At 51.0% G+C, this 20,030-nt stretch overlaps 2 protein-coding genes across 2 annotated transcripts in view; one reads left to right on the forward strand and one right to left on the reverse strand.

The window, feature by feature from the left end:
• The window catches only part of LOC133772012 (N-alpha-acetyltransferase 35, NatC auxiliary subunit), an 85,098-nt gene extending 80,602 nt beyond the window's left edge, over positions 1-4,496 (forward strand). Inside the window, exons 22-23 of the mRNA XM_062208518.1 lie at positions 3,041-3,121; positions 3,970-4,496. Coding sequence (XP_062064502.1) covers positions 3,041-3,121; positions 3,970-4,029 — 141 coding nt within the window. The 3' untranslated portion in view covers positions 4,030-4,496. The remainder of the gene's footprint in view (positions 1-3,040; positions 3,122-3,969) is intronic.
• A 3,580-nt stretch (positions 4,497-8,076) lies between these two features.
• Positions 8,077-20,030, reverse strand: part of GOLM1 (golgi membrane protein 1) — a 53,263-nt gene continuing 41,309 nt past the window's right edge. Inside the window, exons 7-10 of the mRNA XM_062208519.1 lie at positions 14,182-14,326; positions 13,231-13,413; positions 12,299-12,412; positions 8,077-9,271 (exon numbers count right to left, since the gene is read on the reverse strand). Of these exons, the coding sequence (XP_062064503.1) occupies positions 9,198-9,271; positions 12,299-12,412; positions 13,231-13,413; positions 14,182-14,326 (516 nt within the window). The 3' untranslated portion in view covers positions 8,077-9,197. The remainder of the gene's footprint in view (positions 9,272-12,298; positions 12,413-13,230; positions 13,414-14,181; positions 14,327-20,030) is intronic.

The raw sequence follows: 20,030 nt of genomic DNA on the forward strand, positions 1-20,030 counted from the left end.
GAACGTTTATTGCAGCAGGATTTCTGATAGTGAAAATGAGGAAGAAACTTCAGTGTTCATCAACAGTGGAATGTTGTGTGTCATTAAAAGGACAAGGAAGATCTTATATACTGTGGCAGGATGTTCTTCAGGATGTAAAAGTTTAAAAAGATCTATGTAAACTTAGACGAAAATGAGTAACAGTGTTTGCTTCCTGGGAGGGGACTCCCTCTTTAGATTATAACATCTAATGGAAGAGGGGATATAAAATCTGAAGATCCTATAATAGATGACATTTTATTTAATGGAAAATTCATTTATTTATTAACAAAGATTGAGTGCCCACTCTGTCTCCAGCGGAAAATAAACACACTGAAATCCCAGCCCTCTTGGGAGCAAGGGGAGATGATGGCTTACAAACAGTAGAAAAAATAAATACGTACTATTTAAAAGGCCAGAGTTCTGTGAAGAAATTCTGGCTGAGCGTGGGGACTCTAATGCCGCAGGTGTAAGGGGTTAAGAGAGAGGCGACCTTTGAGCAGATCCTACAACGGCAAGGCAGCGAGGTGGCGAGCCAGGTGGCTGCCTACAGATGGGGCCTCCTGGGCTCAGGAGTCCACACGCAGGGAGGTGCTGGGCAAGACGGGACTGGTGTCACTGCAGCGGAGCAAACAAGGGCATAAGCTGTTTGGAGAGGATTTTTTAAATTTAAAAATATTTATCTATTTGAAAGGCAGAGTTACAGAGAGGGAGAGGCAGAGGGTGGGGGTGGTATTCCTATCCACTGCTTCACCCCCCAGATGGCTGCAACAGCTAGGGCTGGGCCAGGCCGGAGCCAGGAGCTTCTTCCAGGTCTCCCCTGTAGGTGCAGAGACCCAAGTACTTGGTCTCTCTTCCGCTGCTTTCCCAGGCACATTAGCGGGAAGCTGGATCAGAGGTGGAGCAGTCAGGATTCCATCCAGCACCCATATGGGATGCCAGCATTGTAGGTGGAAGTTTTACCCCCGTGCCACAGCGCCAGCCCCCTAAGCAGCATGGTAATCACTGCATAAAACAGCTATCCTTGGAGAGTTTTGAGCCAGAGGATTTTGCAGATGTGATTTCTGTTTGCAAGGATTACTCTGGCACCATGCTGTCCTGGGGCAGAGAGAAGGCCGAAGTGACCCGGGGAGGAGTGGTAGGGACAGTGGGAGCAATCTGAAGTGACTGCATTCTCCATGCATTGTGAGGTCAAACATCTGGGTTGACAGAGATGAAACGTGGGATGTGAGAGAAAAGGAAGGGTTGAGGATGACTTCCCGATTTTTGTCTTGAGCAACTGGGTGGATTCATTAGTGGAGAGGGACAGGCGGCTGGGCAGGCAGAAGCTCAGGTTCGGACGTGTTCCATTTGAGGAGCCTGTTACACGTCCAGCTGGAACCGTTCTAGACAGGTATCTGCTCTGGAGCCAGGTCAGCCAGTCCCCTGCACTTGTGGTATCTGTTTCCAGGACGAGTTCAGTAAGGCAGTAGCTGAAACTTTTCCTTCTAATTGAGTCAGTCTGTAAGAGAAATTCAGTGTTCTGTTTTATTGTGTGATTCCTGTGTTCAAACAGTGTTTTGAACAAGTGGTCCTCTGAAATAGTTCACAGTGGGGCCGGTGCTGTGGCGCAGTGGGTAAAGCCGCTGCCCATGATGCAGGCATCCCTATAGGCACTGGTTTGAAATCAGCTGCTTCACTTCTAATCCAGCTCCCTACTAATGTGTCTGGGAAAGCAACAGAAGATGGCCCAAGTGCTTGGGCCCCTGTACCCACGTGGGAGACCCAGAAGCTCCTGACTTCAGTCTGGTCCAGTCCTGGCCCTTGCAGCCATTCGGGAAGTGACCAGCAGATGGAAGATATCTTTCTGTCTCTCTCTCCCCACTTTGCTCTCTGTAACTCTGCCTTTCAAAGAAAAAATAAATAGTTAACACCCATCGAATACTTAGTACCTGCCAGGCATAGTTCCAGTCCCTGAGTGTATACTAACTCGCCTGATCCTCCCACATGGCCTTTAAAGGCTAGGGAGACTTGTCATCTCTGTTGTCAAGATGAGTATGAGAAAAAGGCTGGAGAACCAGCCCCAAGTGTCACAGCTAGGCCGTCGCCTAACTCCAGCATCTAGGCTTCAAACACTGTCCAGGGCTTCCTTTGCAGGGCTTTGCTACTGAATGTTCTTTGTGCCTTCATGAACGCAAGATGAAATGGCTCTGTTGGGATTCCAGAGTTAATTAAAATGGAGTTCTATGTTATTAAGGGATGTATGATGTGTGTTCTGCAATTTTAAATTGCCTTTATTTAATAAAAATATTAATATTCCATTATGCAAAGTTCCTATTTGTAACTATAGTATAAAAAATTCCATTATGAATTTTTTTGAAGATTTATTTATTTGAAAAAGAGAAGTAGAGATGGGGGAGGGCACAGTCTTCCATCTGCTGGGTCACTCCCCAAATGGCCACAACAGCAAATGGCCACAACAGCTGGAGCTGAGCCCACCCAGAGCCAGGAGCTTCTTCCAGGTCCTCCCATGCGGGTACAGGGGCCCAAGCACTTGGGCCATCTTCCACTGCTCTCTCAGCCATCAGCAGAGAGCTGGATCGGAAGTGGAGCAGCCAGGACTTGAACCAGAGCCCCTATGGGATGCTGGTGCTGCAGGCCAGGGCTTTTAACCCACTGTACTACAGCACTGGCCCCAATTATGAACTTTTTAAAAATGGTTTACTTAGTTACTTGAAAGGCAGAGTTAGGAAGAGCTTCCATCTGCTGGTTCACTTTCCAAATGGCTGGGCCTATCCGAAGCTAGGAGCCAAGAGCTTCTTCCAGGTCTCCCATGTGGGTGGCAGGGGCCGAAGTCCTTGGGCCATCCTCTGATTTGCCAGGCCATAGCAGTTAGCTGGCTTCGAAGTGGAGGAATTGGGACTTTTAACAGCTGCCCATATGGGATGCTGACATTGCAGGTTGCAACTTAACCTGCTACACCACAACACTGGCCCCTCAATTATAAATCTTATGTTTTGATAGCTTAATAATGTTGTTTTAGGTCAACAGAATTTTAAAGGTTGCCAAACCCAACTTTGTGGTTATGAAGTTATTGGCAGGAGGACACAAGAAAGAATCTAAGGTAAGAATGTTGTTGGAAAAACAAGTGGTCATAAATTATTAGACCATTTTTTTCAGTAAGATACATAAATATGACAGAAGTAGTTAACCTGCATAAAAATCATCTAAAATGTTCAGTAATAAATAAATTGGCCGCACCTCACGGTTTTACCTGGAATCATAGCCTTTGTGGACTGAAAATTTCTAAAATCCACTCCTCTGCCTGTGCACCTTCCCCTGCTGTGTAAATTAGTGCAGAAACTGGGGTGAAACCAATGTGTGAGGCAAATGTATGGGAGAGGTATGGAATATTTAAAGGGCACCTACCTTTGGGAAAGTGAGTGACTTAAAGGCTTGTCTTTACTGGCTCACAGGATAGGGGAGTGTGTGCGCTTTCCCTAGTGCTCCTGGGTCAGCGTGTTGGCACAGAGGCTGTGCTCGTGTCAGGCCAGCCACCAAGGACGTCTTAGCAGCTTTGCCCACTCCGTGGACTCTGCTCCCTCATTATTGTCCTGGTGTCTTGTCTTCCGTCCCCGTCCTGCTTCCTGCCTAGTGCTGTTAGTGACCCTGTAGTGAGAGCGTTTGCTGGCCCCTCAGCGGAGTCCTGTCCTGTAGTTCAAGCCCATTTGCCCTTTCTTAACTCTTTGCTTAGCAAATGGCTGTCCAGCCTGGTTTCTCATTTTCACCATTAACTGAGAACCAAGTTGCTCATTTCCCTCTCTACCTTTATCCCTCGCTTAGTTTGGTCATTAAGCCTATTTTTATCCATTGTGTGCTGCCATATTTCTGAGAACTAGGGAACTCTAAAATCGAGTCTTCACCATGTGAATTTCTGTAGGCATATGACTAATGTCTGGGTTTTCTTTACAGATTCCTCCTGAATTTGATTTCTCGGCTCACAAATACTTTCCTGTTGTGAAACTTGTTTGAGATACTGAAGAGGTACCCGTGGAGGCGTAGGGTCTACTTCCAGATTCCACTCTGAGAGGATCTGTCCGTGTGTCTTACCACGTAATGTGACGTGAAATGGGTTTCTTGGCTAACTGCCCACCTTAAGGAATACTTTCAGTTGGACAGCCTTATATGACGTGAATGAAAACTGCTGCTTTAAAGTGGTTTATTATGTTCCATGGATGAAACTGGTCTTAATGCATTGATGAACGTTATATGGTTTTATTACAGATTTAACCATAAATCATTTTTTATGAATGAATGAGTGAAAATAGTGTTTGTAAAGGTTAATAAATTTGACAAAAAATGCACTACTAGAGATGAAAAACAGTAGCACTTTGTTGGGACACACAGTAAGTACTTTATTGTTCAATACTAGAACACTTCAAAAACCAAGTTTCCCATGAGGGGGTTTATGAGACACTTGTGTGAGATTCTGGCAGAATACAGGGGTTTTGGGGAGACCTAGAAATGCAGGAGGGAGAATACATTGTGACTTTGTGTCCCAACACCATAAACTACATAAACTGTAGGAATACAATGTGTGAAACATCTGCAACCGGCACTTCTGGCACACTGTTTGCTGGTGACATTATTCCAACACAAGGAAGAGAACTTGATCTAGGGCTAAATGTGTCATAGTCCTTCTTGTAATTTGCTCATTTCCCTCTCTACCTTTATCCCTCGCTTAGTTTGGTCATTAAGCCTATTTTTATCCATTGTGCGCTGCCATGTTTCTGAGAACTAGGGAATTCTAAAATCAAGTCTTTACCATCTGAAAATGGAGGTCTGTTCGGCATCCTCTGGCTCTGAAAAGTGGACTGGAGTCCATGTGTCCATTTCAGTGTCCAGTGCTGGGGCCCGCCCCTCCTTTGCTAGCCATTCCTACTCCTGTCCCTGAGTTGGTGTTTGCTGTGGTGGTGGTGAAACCTCGGCAGGTGGGCGAGACCTTTGTCTTCTGTACAGGGTGACAGTGTTAGCAGAGTAAGCTGTACCGGGACTCAGATTAGCTGCTGTAATGTTAGATGAACGTGGTGCTGTTTGCTTATTTGAACAGTAACTGAATCCAGGCTTGGATGTGAGAATTTGTTTCAGCCGATCTCTGAGGCATCTGTGGGACGTCCTGGTGAAGACGGAGGCAGTCTGATCTGAAGGAGTTGCAAGGTGCTGTCTGGGGTGGAGAGATGTCAGAACGTTGGCCTTGCAGTTGATCACGAAGTACAGAGGCCTTGGGCAGATGTGGGATGGCCACGTTGCAGAAGTGAACTGGCAGTGAGGAGGCTCCCTGGAGATGGGACAGCCTGCAGAAAGCCAGTGCCTCCTGCAGGTCGTGCCGGAAGACTCCTGGCCAGGACAAGGAGTTCCCTAGATGTTGGTCAGCGAGCTGGGAGGCGGCTGCTTCCCTGTCCCTCTGGGTGGTGGGGGAAGCCTCCCTGCAGGCTCTATTATAACAGTGTGGGGACCCTGTCCTTCTACGGGGCAGTCAGGAAGGACCTCTACCCTTGGATTTGCTCCGTAAAGGTCGCTGGCAACAACGGGCAGCTCTTCAGGAGCGGGCAGGAGCTGGAGTCTGCTGTGGAGCAGAGTGCGGTGCAGCCCTGGAGACCGACCCGCTGTGCTCTGGGAGGAGCTGGCAGGACCTGAGGGCTGTCAGATGTAAGCCTGCTGTCATGATGTGCTCTAGGTCATGACCTCCCCCTCCCCCAGAACACCCCGTTGTTCCCTTCTGCCTCTCCCACCTCTGCAGCAGCACTGTTTGCCCCACCTGCTGCTGCTCTTTCTTCAAGCTAGTTCGCCCTCATTGTTGCTGCGTCAGCTGCCATGTCTCCTCTCCAGGGAGGCCCCTCCCTCTGCTGGTAGAAGTACCTAAGGCCATAAGGCCCCCACCCGCCACCTCACAGTGGCTCAACTCGGTTTTCGGCCTCATGTTTTGAAAGCCACGTGCATCCACGTGTCAAGTTGTAGATCTGCGTCAAAGCCAGTGACCTCCTCTGCACTGCTGGGCAGCAACGGGGAACTGCAGCTCTCAGCCGAATTCCAGGAACATGCATGGAGGTGAAGTACGTTGCAGTACCTTCCATTCTGTATTTACACTTAGAATTGAAATGGTTAATTGCTTTTATCTTCAACTCTAAACTTGAGCAAAGAGGCTTCATCTTGCTAGGACCTGATGGTGGAGTGGAATCAGTAATTGCTGTCCACTCACTTCAGGGCACACGGATCCTCTAAGGGGTAAGAAGTCCTAAAAGCAGTGAGTTGTGCCAAGGGAAGACCAAAGAGAAACAGAAAAGACCCTTAGCATCTTGGGACCTACAAAAGGAAACACTTGATGAGAAGCAATGTCTGGGAGTGGACAGGAACGTGGAGGTGGTGGGATCTGCAGTTACCAACCTAAACACAAGTGAGTGGATCACCTGCCTCAAAATGGGAAGGTGGGGGCACAGCACTTGTTGCTTTGGTTACTAGGGACTGTAAAGTAAAATTTAGGGTGACTCAACATTTTTGGTGCCTGGCACCCGCCAGAGACATTGGCCAATTTTGCTTTTGAAGAGATGAAAGCATAACAAGCTGTTTGCACTAAAAGGTTTTTACTGCCATCTTCCACAAACAGTGCCTTCCCCTGAAACCAAGAATGCACTCGAGGATCCTGTGAAGTTCATGGGCAGCTGCTCTCTGAATCCCAGCTTCTGCTTGGGATTCAAGCATGAGCCACCCCAAGGAAAGTACAGTGCTTGTGATCAGACGTGTCACCTGCTGGCTTCTAGAATGGCTTTTGAGTGAGCCCTTCTCAAAACACCAGAGCAAGGAGCGTTACAGCCAGATGGGGCTTTAAAGGAAAAGCAGGCAGCTGTGGTCTCTTAAATGCCCCTCGGCGGTGAGTGTGGATGAGGTAGCGGTCTTCCTGAATTCTCATTGGGGTAAGACATCCTCTGTCACCCTGGAGGTCCCAATCTGTCACTTGAGCACTGCTCTGGGACTCACAGAAACTACCGGACTCAGCCAAGGACTTACCAAGCCCTCATTGTGGCGCTGTCCAGGAGCGTGAGCAGGGGAAGGTCTCCCTCCACTCAGCATTAAACAAGTTTATTTGTCCCCAGAGGGGGAGGGCGATTGTTCACAGGAAACAGATTATCTGAGGTAGTGTATAGTTTTAAAGATGAGACTGTTTCAAGTTATTTAACTTCAGCAGAGGTGTGTGTGGTGGTGAGATTTTTTCTGAAGTACATGGGAAAATATTTGCTGAGTGATCATTCAGTGCATACTTGAGCAGAATTTATCAATGAATTGTAAAGGACATTCGTTTTACACTTTAAAATTGTTGTTCTCTGAACTGTGAAATAGCACACAAAGTACTTAATACTAAGCTAATAACCTTGTGAAAAGTTGTTCAGTGTCCCACAACCATCATTTGTAATTATTCTTTTAAGCCAAACACACAGTGGGAGTAGACCAATCCCCTGGACCTTCAATGACACTGGGTTTGTAATTCTCTCCTGCCATTTCGGGTTGTACATAACCAGTTACCAAATTACAACAAAACAATCAGGCTAGTTTAGTTATGTTATGACAGCATATTGACTTAATTACCAATAATGGTTTATTTCCCAAATTCCATCACACAAGTCTTAAGTATTGCAATGATTAGATTACTCATGGAATCGAATCCATGGCTGCTGGAGGAAGCTCCATGGTCCTATGTGCAGGGGAAAATATAAAATCAATAAACCTATTACTCACGTCCACACACAATTTTCAGATGGTACAGAAAAGTAAAATAGTTTAGTACCGATTAGTTCATAAGGAATAGCTGCTGATCTCATTTTGAATGAACCCAAAGACCCAGGCTAGAAGAGAATGGCCATGAGTCCTTTTCACTGTTCCTCAGCCCCTCTGCGTGGTCAGAGGAAACCAGTGACACACAGCAGCAGCACAGGCCTTTGGGGCTGTAGACGACAACATGATTCCTGGCACCCCACCTCCTTCCACGAGACTTCACCGGTAGAGGATGAAGGACACAGCTGGGAGGAGTGAAAAGCTGGTTTAAAAGCTAGACACTGGATGTGCACTGACAACACGAAATGAACAGAGAATTCACAAGGACACCAGGGGAGGCTGGAAGGACCTAGAGAAGATGCTACAAAGCCAGTTCCTCCCTGCTGCAGAATCCTACTGACTCAAGGAAGGGACACCACAGAGAACAGCCAAGCTGGAGATGGAACGTGAGTGCAAACCGGTCCTGCCTTCGTGGCCACAGGGCCACCGAGCTGACGGCACCGCAGCTCACCTGCTAGAAGCTCCAGGACCTCTGGGCCCCACTGTCCTCTGAGAACAAGAGGTGACACCAAGTGGCCAGTGGCCCTGCCTCCCCAGTCCTATGGCTCTGCCATCGCACAGTGGTGACAGGCTAGTGGCCCTCCATAGCCAAACTTAATGCCATAACTACTGTGAATTACTTTTAAATGTTTTGTGAGCATAAACTGGGTAAACTGTAACAAGCTATTCCATTAATCCTGCCTGTCTAAACATTTCCAGTTTGTGACACCATATATATATGCTGTGTCATCAGTGATGCTCCCTTTAACTCCAGTATAAAGGAGGTACGGCAGGCGGCAGCTGGGCCGTGGCCCATTTTGCCCATTCCTGGTAACCGGACTTACTAGATGAGGCTAGCTTTGCCCACACAGGTCAAACTAGCATCCACAAGTGTTCAGATTACCAGGCACTAGCATTATGTTCATTAAGAATGACAAGGGCTACTGCAAAAGTAGTCTGAGGACCCTGGCCTAGGTCAGCTTTGTGGAGGCCTTGTTGGAACCCGTCTCCAAGGTTGCTTGTGCTTCCAGTCGGTGCTCTGGGAGTGAGCGCACGCAGGCGTCGGCCAGGCTGCCGCTTATACACAGTTATGTCCCAGAACACACTATGGAGAACTCGTGTTCTACTTTTGGTGTAGCTCTTCTCACGAAAAGCTTACTAGTGAACAGTTTTCAGACTTCTACCTCCTATTACGGACGCTTCCCAAGTACCCCCACAAAACTGTCTAGAAGGCAGTGGCTGCTTCCTGTGACGCACACAGGGGTCAGCCTTCGTGCACACTGTACTTAGCACAGTTCTGCAGCGAGCTCTGTGGGGTCCCATTCCAGCTCCACTCAGAGAGTACGGTTCTGCTTGTCCTGCTGCTCCCGTGAGTTCATGCCGTCTCTTTTCTGATCTTCAGCATGAACTAAAAAGAAAACAAACCTGTGTTAAGTATTCTGAGGGGACAGCCCAGGTGGGTCCCGTATTGTACACATTTCTAGATACTGTGTCAGAAGGAGGACTGTATCTTCCATGGCACCACTAACGTGGAACTTTGCTAATCAAGAAAAAGCAACAGAGATCATCTGCAAGGCCCGCAGTGCGCAGAGAAACAAAGCTAGATCAGGCTGCTCCACGACCTGTGGAAAGCACTCACACGTCTGTGGCCGCGTGAGCGCCCCTAACAGTGCTGGCTTCCAGCACGCGGCTGCACTCTGGCTTGATGCCCGGAGGACACGAAGAGAACACAAGTAAAACCTCACACCAGTGCCGGGACTTACTCCGAGGTTCAGAAAGCGGTTAATGATGACTCAGATGAACGGCATCTTTTAGAAGCGCTCTATGGAAGACTGCCCCTTGCAGCACCTGGGCAGCAGGCGGGGCCGTGTGTGCACTGCCCTAATTCCAAGCAGGTGCTGGTGGCGCTGCTCCCACTGACAACTGGTTTCCAAAGCAGCGGACAGAGCCCCTCACTTGGCATGAAACGCTTCCTGAGATAAAGTCCTTAGGACGAGGAGGCAGAGCCAGGCTCAAGGCCACAGGCTGCACTGCAAGCCAGCACTTAGTGCGACAAGACGGTGACTGTCCAGGGAGGGGACTGGCGTTAGGGTGCCGCAGGGGAATGCAGCCCGTGAGACACCGCCATCCCACGCGGGAGCGCCAGTTTGAGCAGTGCAGCTCCCTGCTAATGCGCCTGGGAAGGCAGCGGAAGATGGCTGTGGTGCATGGGCCCCTGCACCCACGTGGCACACAAGGGTGGGGCTTCTGGCTTTGGCCTGGCCCAGCTCTGCCTCTGCAGCCATCTGAGGACTGAGGCAGCAGATGATGATTGTTTTAATTACCTAAATCATCCATGAAAAATAATTTTAAAAGGTTGGACTTCTAGAAACTCATTGCAATTCTGCCAGTTGAAACTACTGATATCCTGGATAAACATAAAAGGTTACTTTCTGGTTTTGGTTTTGAGAGTGAGAGATCTTGCATCTTTCATCCAAATGCCTACAACAGCCGGGGCTGGGCCAAGCAGGAGCCAGGAGCCAGGCCCTCCATCCAGGTCTCCCAGGTGGGTGCAGGGGCCCAGCACTGGTGTCAGACAGCAGGATGCGCACCAGTGGGATGCTGAATCCCGCAGATCCACACGAAGGACTTTGTACCGAGCAGCTGGGCTGCTGCACTCCAGGAAAAGTCAGTGGCCTCAACGAATGGTCAAGGCAGACAGAGCAGACAACACAGCAGCGTGTGATCCTGTGTGAGCACCCGGCTCAGCCAGCGAACTGGCTTCTCTAGCTGCAGGCACAAAGCGCAAGACACAAGGAAACACGCTCGGGAGAAACTCACCACTGAGAGCGCACCAAGGCAGAGCTCAGCACAAAGTGTTCTGTAGGCAGCCCAGAGGCAGAAGTGGGAAAACAGGTGAAGACGTGGGGACAGAACGTGATGTCAGGTTTCCGAGACCCAGGAGGAATCGGACAGGGAAGCAGCAGCATTCAGAGCTGGCTGGCTGGCGTCTTCCACGGGAATTAGCCCTACCAGGTGGTCTTTAAAATATAGGCCAGTCTGACTGAACAGGAAACCAATGGAAAAGGAACTCCCAAACCAGACCCAACCACATATGGACTTTTAGCAGCAGATAAAGGTGGCACCTCAGACTGCTGGTGATTGCACATGGGGCAGGGCCAATGGCCAGACCGACCCACACCGCACACCATACAAATGAACAACAGCCAGCGTGCCTCAGATCCGAGTGAGAAGCACAGGATGAGTCTGGGAAGAGACCAGCAGTGGCATAGTTCCTGAATCTCCAAACCCCTATAGGAAAGAACCATGGACACTTACAACAAAACCAGGTGACAGGGCACCCTGCAGGACCCCCAAACGTAAGGCAGTAAAAGGCAGACCTCGGGCCACAGCTGTTAGAAGCATCTGGAGAACACCACCAGAGGATGCGGGAGACACCTGATGGACCCCCGGCTCCCATGGGGCCAAGGCTCCAGACACAGATCTGCAGGGACTTCCCGGGCCCCGCCCCACAGAGGAAAACTGCGTAAGAGGTGGTGGCAACCACAGGAGAGGTGCCAGAAAAGCCAAACCAGAGGTTCAGACAGAAGTGAAGTGCCTCCAGCCAAAGACGACGGACAGTCTGACTTCAAAAAGGGTAATAAACGCGGCTCGATGCAGCCCCACGGATACGTCTAAATCCCTACGTCTGCACGCCCAGTTCCAAGGTGGGCGCCTTCAGAGGCTGACGGGAAATCACCCAGTGCCACGGGGCCTGGTTAGAGGACAGAGAACTGAGCTCCTGCCCCCCGACAGGAACAGCACACACTGCAGGCCTAGTTATGAAAATACTCCACTTAGCACAGCAGACAAATGATCCTGTGCAGGCGCTGCGCCTCACCTGCTGCGGACGGCACACAAAGGAGCAGACATGTGGCTCCCGACGGGGACCACCACCCCCCATCTGACCCCGGGGGTCTGGAGGCGACCACCAGCATGCACAAAACAAGGGCTCAAGAGCACGCCGAGCCACAGCCCGGAGAGAGAGAGAGACGCCGCGGCCCTTCCAGACTGAGCAAGCGCAGCAGGGCAGTCAGAGATACCCCACCCACACGGAAGACAGTGGGGCCCGCCTGGCATCCCAGAGTCTACGCTGACGTTCAGCTTCCTGCACCTGCGTGGGAGGACCGGAAGAAGCTCCTGGCTCCAGCCCAGCTCTGGCTGTCGTACACATTTGGGGAGTGAACCAGAGGATGGCAGGTCGCCCTAACGTTCTTCCCGTTGAAATAAACACAACTTTTAAAAATACAACCCAAAACCCGAAGCACCATAGTACCCGGTGCAGGGTCCACGGCGAGGCAGAGGGAGCAGGTGCTGCCCTCCCGGCGCCCCCGAGGACCGGGACTCAGCTCCACGCCTCCCCTCTCCCAAGGCTTCCCTGGGGGACCGCTCTTACCGCCGCCGGGGCCCTGGTCACCCCCAGCCAGGGCGGCCTGCTTGTCCGTCTCCGACTCCGCTTCGTTCTCGTCTTCGCGGTAGTCGTCCCCTCCCGCCTTTGGCTGGCCTTGCCCTATGGGGAGGGGCACAGAAGGCAGCAGGTGCGTCATGGCTCCCCGGGAACAGCAGGGAGAGCGGCGGGGCTGCCCAGACCCTGGATCTGCACGCCATCCGCCCCAAGGTCTCTGCAAGGAGCCCGCTACCGGGGCTGCGGGCAGCTCATTGCTCTGTTGGCTTCCGTGAACCCCCACCCCACCCTCCCCGACCTCAAGAGCACGGACCTGCAGGCCCGCGCCAAGGGGTCGCGTGCCCCTTTTACACAGGCGCCTGGGCCCGCAGCTCGATTCTTCAAATGAGGTTGTCACGGCTGCACCGGGCAACAGGTGCATCTCCCCGGGGCCCCGAGCAGAGATGCTCTCTGGTGGGGAAGGGGGCGCTGCAAAATGCAAATCTTTCACCAGGACACGGCCACATGCGTGCACAGCAAAAGCAGGCCGCGCGGGATCCGGGGCGTGTCTGCACATGCGCAGCTGTCACCTCGGCACCAACAGGCCGCACGGGAACCATGGCCATGTCTGCACATGCGCAGCTCCCCCGACTTCCGTCCTCGCCCCGCTCGGGCCCTGGCTTCCCACAACCCTTTAAGACACTGGTGCTCCCACGTTCCCACACTATGCTCTCTCCCAACACCCCAACCAAGCCGGAAAGGTGCGACTCCCGAGTGCCTTTCCCTCGGCGGCACCGCTTCCTTCACTCGGCCGGGCCTGCCCCGACTTCCCGCCATTAACACCCGCCGCGCCCCCTTCCCGCCTGCCTGCCTGCCTGCCTGCCTGCCGACAACAAACAGCGAGCACGCAAGCAAGGCGGAGCCGTCCCGGGGCCCTGACCCACCTGCGTCGGCGGCGCCCGGCTCCTCATCCGGCCCCTCGTCCTGCCCGTCGTGGACGACGACGAGCTGGTCCCGCTCCTCAGGGTCCACGGGCGCCCGCGGGGTCGGGCCCGGCTCCGGCCGCCGCCCCCGGCTGCCCCTCGGGGGCTCCTCCTCGCTGGCCGCCTGGGCGGCGTTGCTGTCCTCTGCGCACAGGACACACGCCGCTGTCACGGGCCACGCGGATCCCCGGGCGGGCACGGGGGACGCACGCGCCGCCGTCCGTGGTCTCGGTCACGCGGGGCCGTCACTCATGCCCACTGTGCCCCGCGCGGCCCCACCGGAGTCCTGACCACGGGGACAGCCTGGACCTCGCCACAGCCACCAGGGAGCAGGCTGTCTCCTAACGTGCCTGGCCCAAGTGCGTGGGGTCTGTGCCGCCCACGCGGGAGGCCGGGATGGGGGCTCCTGGCTCCTGGCCCAGCCCTGGCTGTCGCGGTCATCAGGGGAGTGAGCCGCTGAGTTTACTTTGGAGCAAGAAAATCGTTCACACGCAAAACATGGATTTTGAAAGAGGTTCTGCACAACTGTTTTTTTTTTTTTTTTACAAAAATTGTACCATAATAAATTAACACTTTTAATTCCATTTTTTCAAGAATTTTCTTCTCCCTAGATGGCCACAATGGTCGGGGCTAGGCCAGGCCAAAAGCTGGGAACTCCATCGGGTCTCCCACGTGGGTGCAGGCGCCCAAGGATTGGGCCATCCTCCACTGCTTTCCCAGGCCATAGCAGAGAGCTGGGTTGGAAGTGGAGCAGCCAGGACTCAAGCACTCATGGGACGCAGGCGTTGCAGGTGTAGATTACCTGTGCCACAGTGCTGGCCCCCGGCGGGAACTGTTTCAAGTCCCCACTGCCGTTGGCACAGCCTGCAGCAGGTGGGGCGTGGCCAGGTCTCAGAACACAGCCCCACTCACCTTTCCCTCCTGGGCTCTTCAAGTCTGAAGCCCCCTGCAGGCTGGGGGCTGAGGGCTGGGGTGCCGCTCCTTCCCCCGGCTGCACCTCTGCCGGCGGCGGGCCAGCTTCCTGTGGCCGGGGCTGAGGCTGGCTCAGAGCTTGCAGCTGAAACGGGAGCAGAGAGAACAGGGCTCTGTGACCAGGAACCTCCCCAGGGGCTCACACGGGGCAATGCAGATACGTGAGGGGCAGCACCACCTCGCGCCCCAACCCCAGGACACAGGCGGAGTGCACGTCGCTCCCAGGGAACACCCGCAGTGGTAGGAGACAGCCCACGAAAAAGAGAACATGAATTCAGGCCCCATCGATCCGATGACACACCCACCCCTTGGAACACTCAGCATAGGGCCAGCCAAGTCCCCATCCTCTCGGGCACGCCCAGGACACTTGGCAGGTCCCTCCTGGGGCCTGAAGCCACACAAAGCGTGTTCTCCAACAACCGCGATGGGATGGCATTTCCAATCAGTAAAGAAAGACGCTCTCAAGACTCGCTCACGAGCCTGCGGAAATCTCAATCAGGTCAAACGAGAACTCACCAGGCAAACCAGAAGATAAAACCAAAATACAGCGCGCCCAACTTACGGGAGGCAGAGAAACCAACAGCCATGGACACCTACGTCAAGAGGGAAGACTTTAGGGGCCAGCATCGCGGCATGGCAGGTAAAGCCACCACCTGTGGCACCGGGATCCCATGTGGGCATCAGTTCCACTCCTGGCTGCTCCACTTCCGATCCAGCTCCCTGCTATGGCCTTGGAAAGCAGCAAAGGATGGCTCAAGTCCTTGGACCCCTGCACCCACATGGGAGACCCGGAAGAAGCCCAGCTACAGCCGTTGTGGCCATTTGAGGAGTGAACCAGCGAATGGAAGCGCACGCGCGCTCTCTCTCTGCTTTGCCTTCTCTATAATTCTTTCAAATAAATAAATAAATATTAAAAAAAGAAACAAGACCTAATTATATGCTGTCTATAAGAAATCCACTTTAACTAGAAAGACACAGCAAAAGTAAATAGGTGGAAAGAATTAACACTTGTAAAAAGCAGCAGGAGTAGCCATAGCAAGCGCAGACAGAAAAGGCTTCAATTGGAAGAAATTATCAGGGATGAAGAAAGGCGTTATACAAGGAAGGTGTCAGTTTCCCATAAGACATACCGTTCATTTATTAGAAAGGCAGAGATTGAGAGAGATGGAGGGACACAGACAGCTCCCATTCACTGGCTCACCCCCCAAGGAGCTGCAACAGCCAAGGCAGGATCCTACTGAAGCCAGGAGCCTGGAACTCCATCCGGGTGTCTCATGTGGGTGCAGGGGCCACAACACTTTGGGGAATCATCTGCTGCTCTCCCAGGCACATGAGCAGGGAGCTGGATTGGAAGTAGAGCTGCCAGGACTCCACTATGGCACAACAATATGGGACACGGGCATTGCAGGCGGTGCCACGATGTTAGCCCCAAGACCATAACAATTTCATCCCATGTGAGCACCAGTTCCAGTCCTGGCTGCCCTACTTCCGATCCAGCTCCCTGCTGTTGTACCCTGGAAAGCAGGAGAAGATGGCCCACATGCCTGGGCCCCTACTACTCACATGCAGCACCCAGGCAGAGGTCCAGGCTCCTGGCTTCGGCCTGGCCCAGCTCCAGCTGTTGAGGTATTTGGAGAGTGAACTGGCGGATGGAAGATCTCTGTCTGTATCCCCCTTTCTATTACTCTGCTTTTCAAATAAATAATAAATCAATCTTCAAAAAAAATTTTAATGCAAATGCACCTAGCAACAGAGCGTCAAATCACACAAGGCAAAAACAGATAGACCTGCATGGAGAAACAAACACAGCCACTGCCACAGCCAGGGACTTCCACGCGCCCCTACGATCGACAGAAAGCCAACGCCGTCCTCCAGCGGGAGACACGGGCTATCTAAGAGTCCTCTGTCCAACAACGGAAGCAGGCACATTCCTCTCAAGCTCACACGAGACAGTCCCAAGGACAGACCACAGTCTGTGCAGGGAATCTCACCTTAGCCAGTGGGAAAGAACAGAAAACCCCCCGTCTGCCCTCACACCACAAGGACATGAAGCTAGAAATCAATCAAGAGGTAGCTGGATAATCCCGAAGTATGTGGAGATTAACATACTGCTACATAACCCACAGCTCAAAGCAAAAGTTTCAAGAGAAACTATTTTGGCCTAGGCACGGGCATTTGGTTAGGTACAGCTGCGAGTTAAGATGCCCACCTCCCTGTCGGAGCACCCGGGTTAGATGCCCAGCTCTGACTCCAGCTTCCTAATGCACGCCCCAGAGGCAGCGGTGGGGGTCCCTGCCACCCACCCACATCAGAGACCTGGACTGAGTTTCTGGCCTTGGCCCAGCACCACTGCAGGCTTTTCGGAATAAACCAGCAGATGGGGGTGGGGGGGCACTCTTTCTCCCAAATCAATGAATAAATTAAAAACAGTCGTGGCCGGCGCCACGGCTCAATAGGCTCATCTTCCGCCTTGCGGTGCCGGCACACCGGGTTCTAGTCCCGGTCGGGGCACTGATCCTGTCCCGGTTGCCCCTCTTCCAGGCCAGCTCTCTGCTGTGGCCAGGAAGTGCAGTCGAGGATAGCCCAAATCCTTGGGCTCTGCACCCCATGGGAGACCAGGAGAAGCACCTGGCTCCTGCCATCGGATCAGCGCGGTGCGCCGGCCGCAGCGCGCCAGCTGCGGCGGCCATTGGAGGGTGAACCAACGGCAAAGGAAGACCTTTCTCTCTCTCTCTCTCTCACTGTCCACTCTGCCTGTCAAAAAAAAAAAAAAAAAAAAAAAAAAAGTCGTGAAATTAGGAAGAGAGCACCAGGCCTGGGGGAGTTCACTGGTGAATTGTATCACACACTCAAAGGATAAAGTATACCAATCTGTCATATCTTTTAGAGGATACATGCAAAGGGAGTATTTCCTAGGTCATTATATGAAGCCAGCACTACCCTAATACCAAAACCAGACAAGGACGTTCCAAGAAAACACAGACCACTATCGTTCTCGAACATAGATGCAAAAAATTCTCAATGAAGCATTATCTAGTTGAACGCATACTGGATAAAATGTTCTGTATACCATGACCAAGGGGGACCTACCCAGGTATGCAAGGTCTGTTCAACATCTGAAAATCAATCAATGTAATCTATCACGTCAACAGGTAAAGAAAAAAATCATCTGATCATAACAACTGATCTAGAAGTCAAAAACCCACTCATGATAAAACCCCGGTTAACGAGAAACAGAGGGGGTACCTCCTCAACTCACATTGAGAATATCTGCCCAAAAAAGCTACAGCTAATATCACATGGACATTTTTTAAATGTTTATTTATTTTCACCTACTTGAAAGGGAGAGCAACAGTGAGAGGGAGAGACAGAGCTGGGCCAAGCGAAAGCCAGGAGCCCAGAAGTCCATCCAAGTCTCCCACATGGATGACAGGAACCCAAGCACTTGGCCATCTGTTGCCTTCCCAGAAGCACGAGCAGGAAGCTGGGTTAGAAGCAGAGGAGGAGCTGGGTCAGAACTGGCCCTCTGATGTGGAATGCCAGCATCCCATGTGGTGGCTTTGACACCTGCTCCATGTGAGTATTTAACAGCAGGCAATCTGACGGTGTTTCACTAAGACAGGTAATAAGGCAAGGATGTCCCCTCCCACCACTCCTCTTCAATAAGGCACTGAAAATCCCAGCTAATGCAGTAAATAAAATTTTAAAAAACAGGCATACAGACTGGGAAGGAAGAAATAAAAGTCCCCCCTCCCCAGGAATATAACTATGTAAAAAACCTGAAAGAATTGAGAAATTTAAAAAACCCTCTTGAAACTAGTACATGATAATAGCAAAATTGTAGGACAAGATTCATTACAAGTCAGTAACTTTCCTATATACCAATGCTGAATGAGTGGAATCTGCAGTTAAAAACATAGTACCATTTACAACCGCACTGCCTAAAAATGAAACGTGTAAGTACAAATCTAACAAAATTTGTACAAGATCAATATACTACAAACCTCTGGTGGAAGGATCAAAGAGCTAAATAGAGATATTCTGAAGAGTTACATCAGAGAGCGGCCCGAGATTGCCCACCTTCCAGACTTAGCATCCAAACCACAGTAACCGCGATGCTATGGTGATGGTGCGAGACAGAGAGGCCAGTGGAACAGAACAAAGACGACAACAACAGATCTCACAAATATAACCTAATCTTGGACAGAGGAGCTAAGGCAATGCGACAGAGCGAAGACAGTCCTTCTCAACGAGTGCTGGGGGCACAGCTTGACAGCAACCCCCAAAACAATGAAGCCCATCACCCTCACGCCCATCACCAAGAGAAACACAAACTGGACTGCAGACTATACATAACAGGCCAAAACTGTAAATGCCCAAATGGCACCAAAAGAGAAAGCCTGGAGGATCTCAGTAGACAAAACCCAAGGGTATACTCCACCAAGTAATTGACAACCTAGAGTTCATTAAACAAAAAAAAAAAAAAACAACCCACACACACTGTCAAAAGAATAAGAAAATATACCAGAAGAAAATATTGCCAAGAAACACATCCAATAAAGAACTGTTAATCAATATATACAGGAAATTCTTAAATCTCATCAACACGCAAACAATCCAACTTAAAAATGGGCTAAAGAACTAAACAGACACTTCAGCAAAGAAAATAGCCAGCGTATAAACATATGGAAAGATGTTCCACATCTGATGTTACCAGGGAAATACAAATTAAAACAACTACAAAATGCCACGACCTGGCTACAGGAGTGGCCCGAATCTAGGGCCCCAACGACACCAGGTGCTGGGCAAGGCTCTGGAGCAAAGGAAGTGAATGAGCATTCACTGCGGCTGGCAATGCGAAACGGCACGGCCCATTTGGAAGGCAGGTCAGCAGTTTCTTACAGAAGGAAACAGAGTATTTCCACAGGAATGGAAAACACATGGACACTAAAACCTTCATGAAGGTATTTATAGTAGCTGCTTTCAGAATTGCTACAACTTGGAAGCAACCATAATGTCTTTCCGTGGATGAATGAGCCATGGTGGGGCCAGTGTTGTGGCACAACAAGTGAAGCCACCACCTGCAATGTGAGAATCCCACACGGGCACCGGTTCAAGTCCCAGCTGCTCCATTTCCGATTCATCTCCCTGCTAATGCACCTGGGAAAGCAGCAGAGGATGGCCAAGCCTTTGGGCCCCTGCACCTGCGTGGGAGACCTGGAAGAAGCTCCTGGCTGCTGGCTTTGGCCTGGCTCAACCCCAGTCACTGTAGCCATTTGGGAAGTGAACCAGCATATGGAAGATCTCTCTCTCTCTCTCTCTTTCAAATAAACAAACCTTCTTTACATTTAGAGGTATGAAGGAATACTATGAGTGAGTGCAGGCCAACAAGACGGTAATTTAGATGAAATGGACAAGTTCCTAGAAAGACCCAAACTACCAAAACAAACTCAGAAAGAAACAGAAATCAAAGGCTGAGTTCATGATTTAAAAACTTCCCACAAAGCAAAGCCCAGGCCTAGATGGCTTTATCAGTGCACTCTACCAAACATTTAACGACTAATCTCTAATCTTCACAACCACTTCCAAAAAACACAACAGGAAGGAGTATTCCCAATTTATTATATATTCTGTAAGATCACTACTGGCCTCCTAACAAAACCAGACAAACAAATGAAAAACCACAGATCAATCTCTCATGGATGCAGATACCAAAATCCTCAACGAAATCCAGAAAAAATAGAAAGGATAACATACCAGGCATGACCCAGTAAGATTCATCCAGGAAC

Source organism: Lepus europaeus, chromosome 12, assembly GCF_033115175.1.
Source record: "Lepus europaeus isolate LE1 chromosome 12, mLepTim1.pri, whole genome shotgun sequence".
NCBI classification, from domain to species: Eukaryota; Metazoa; Chordata; class Mammalia; order Lagomorpha; family Leporidae; genus Lepus; species Lepus europaeus.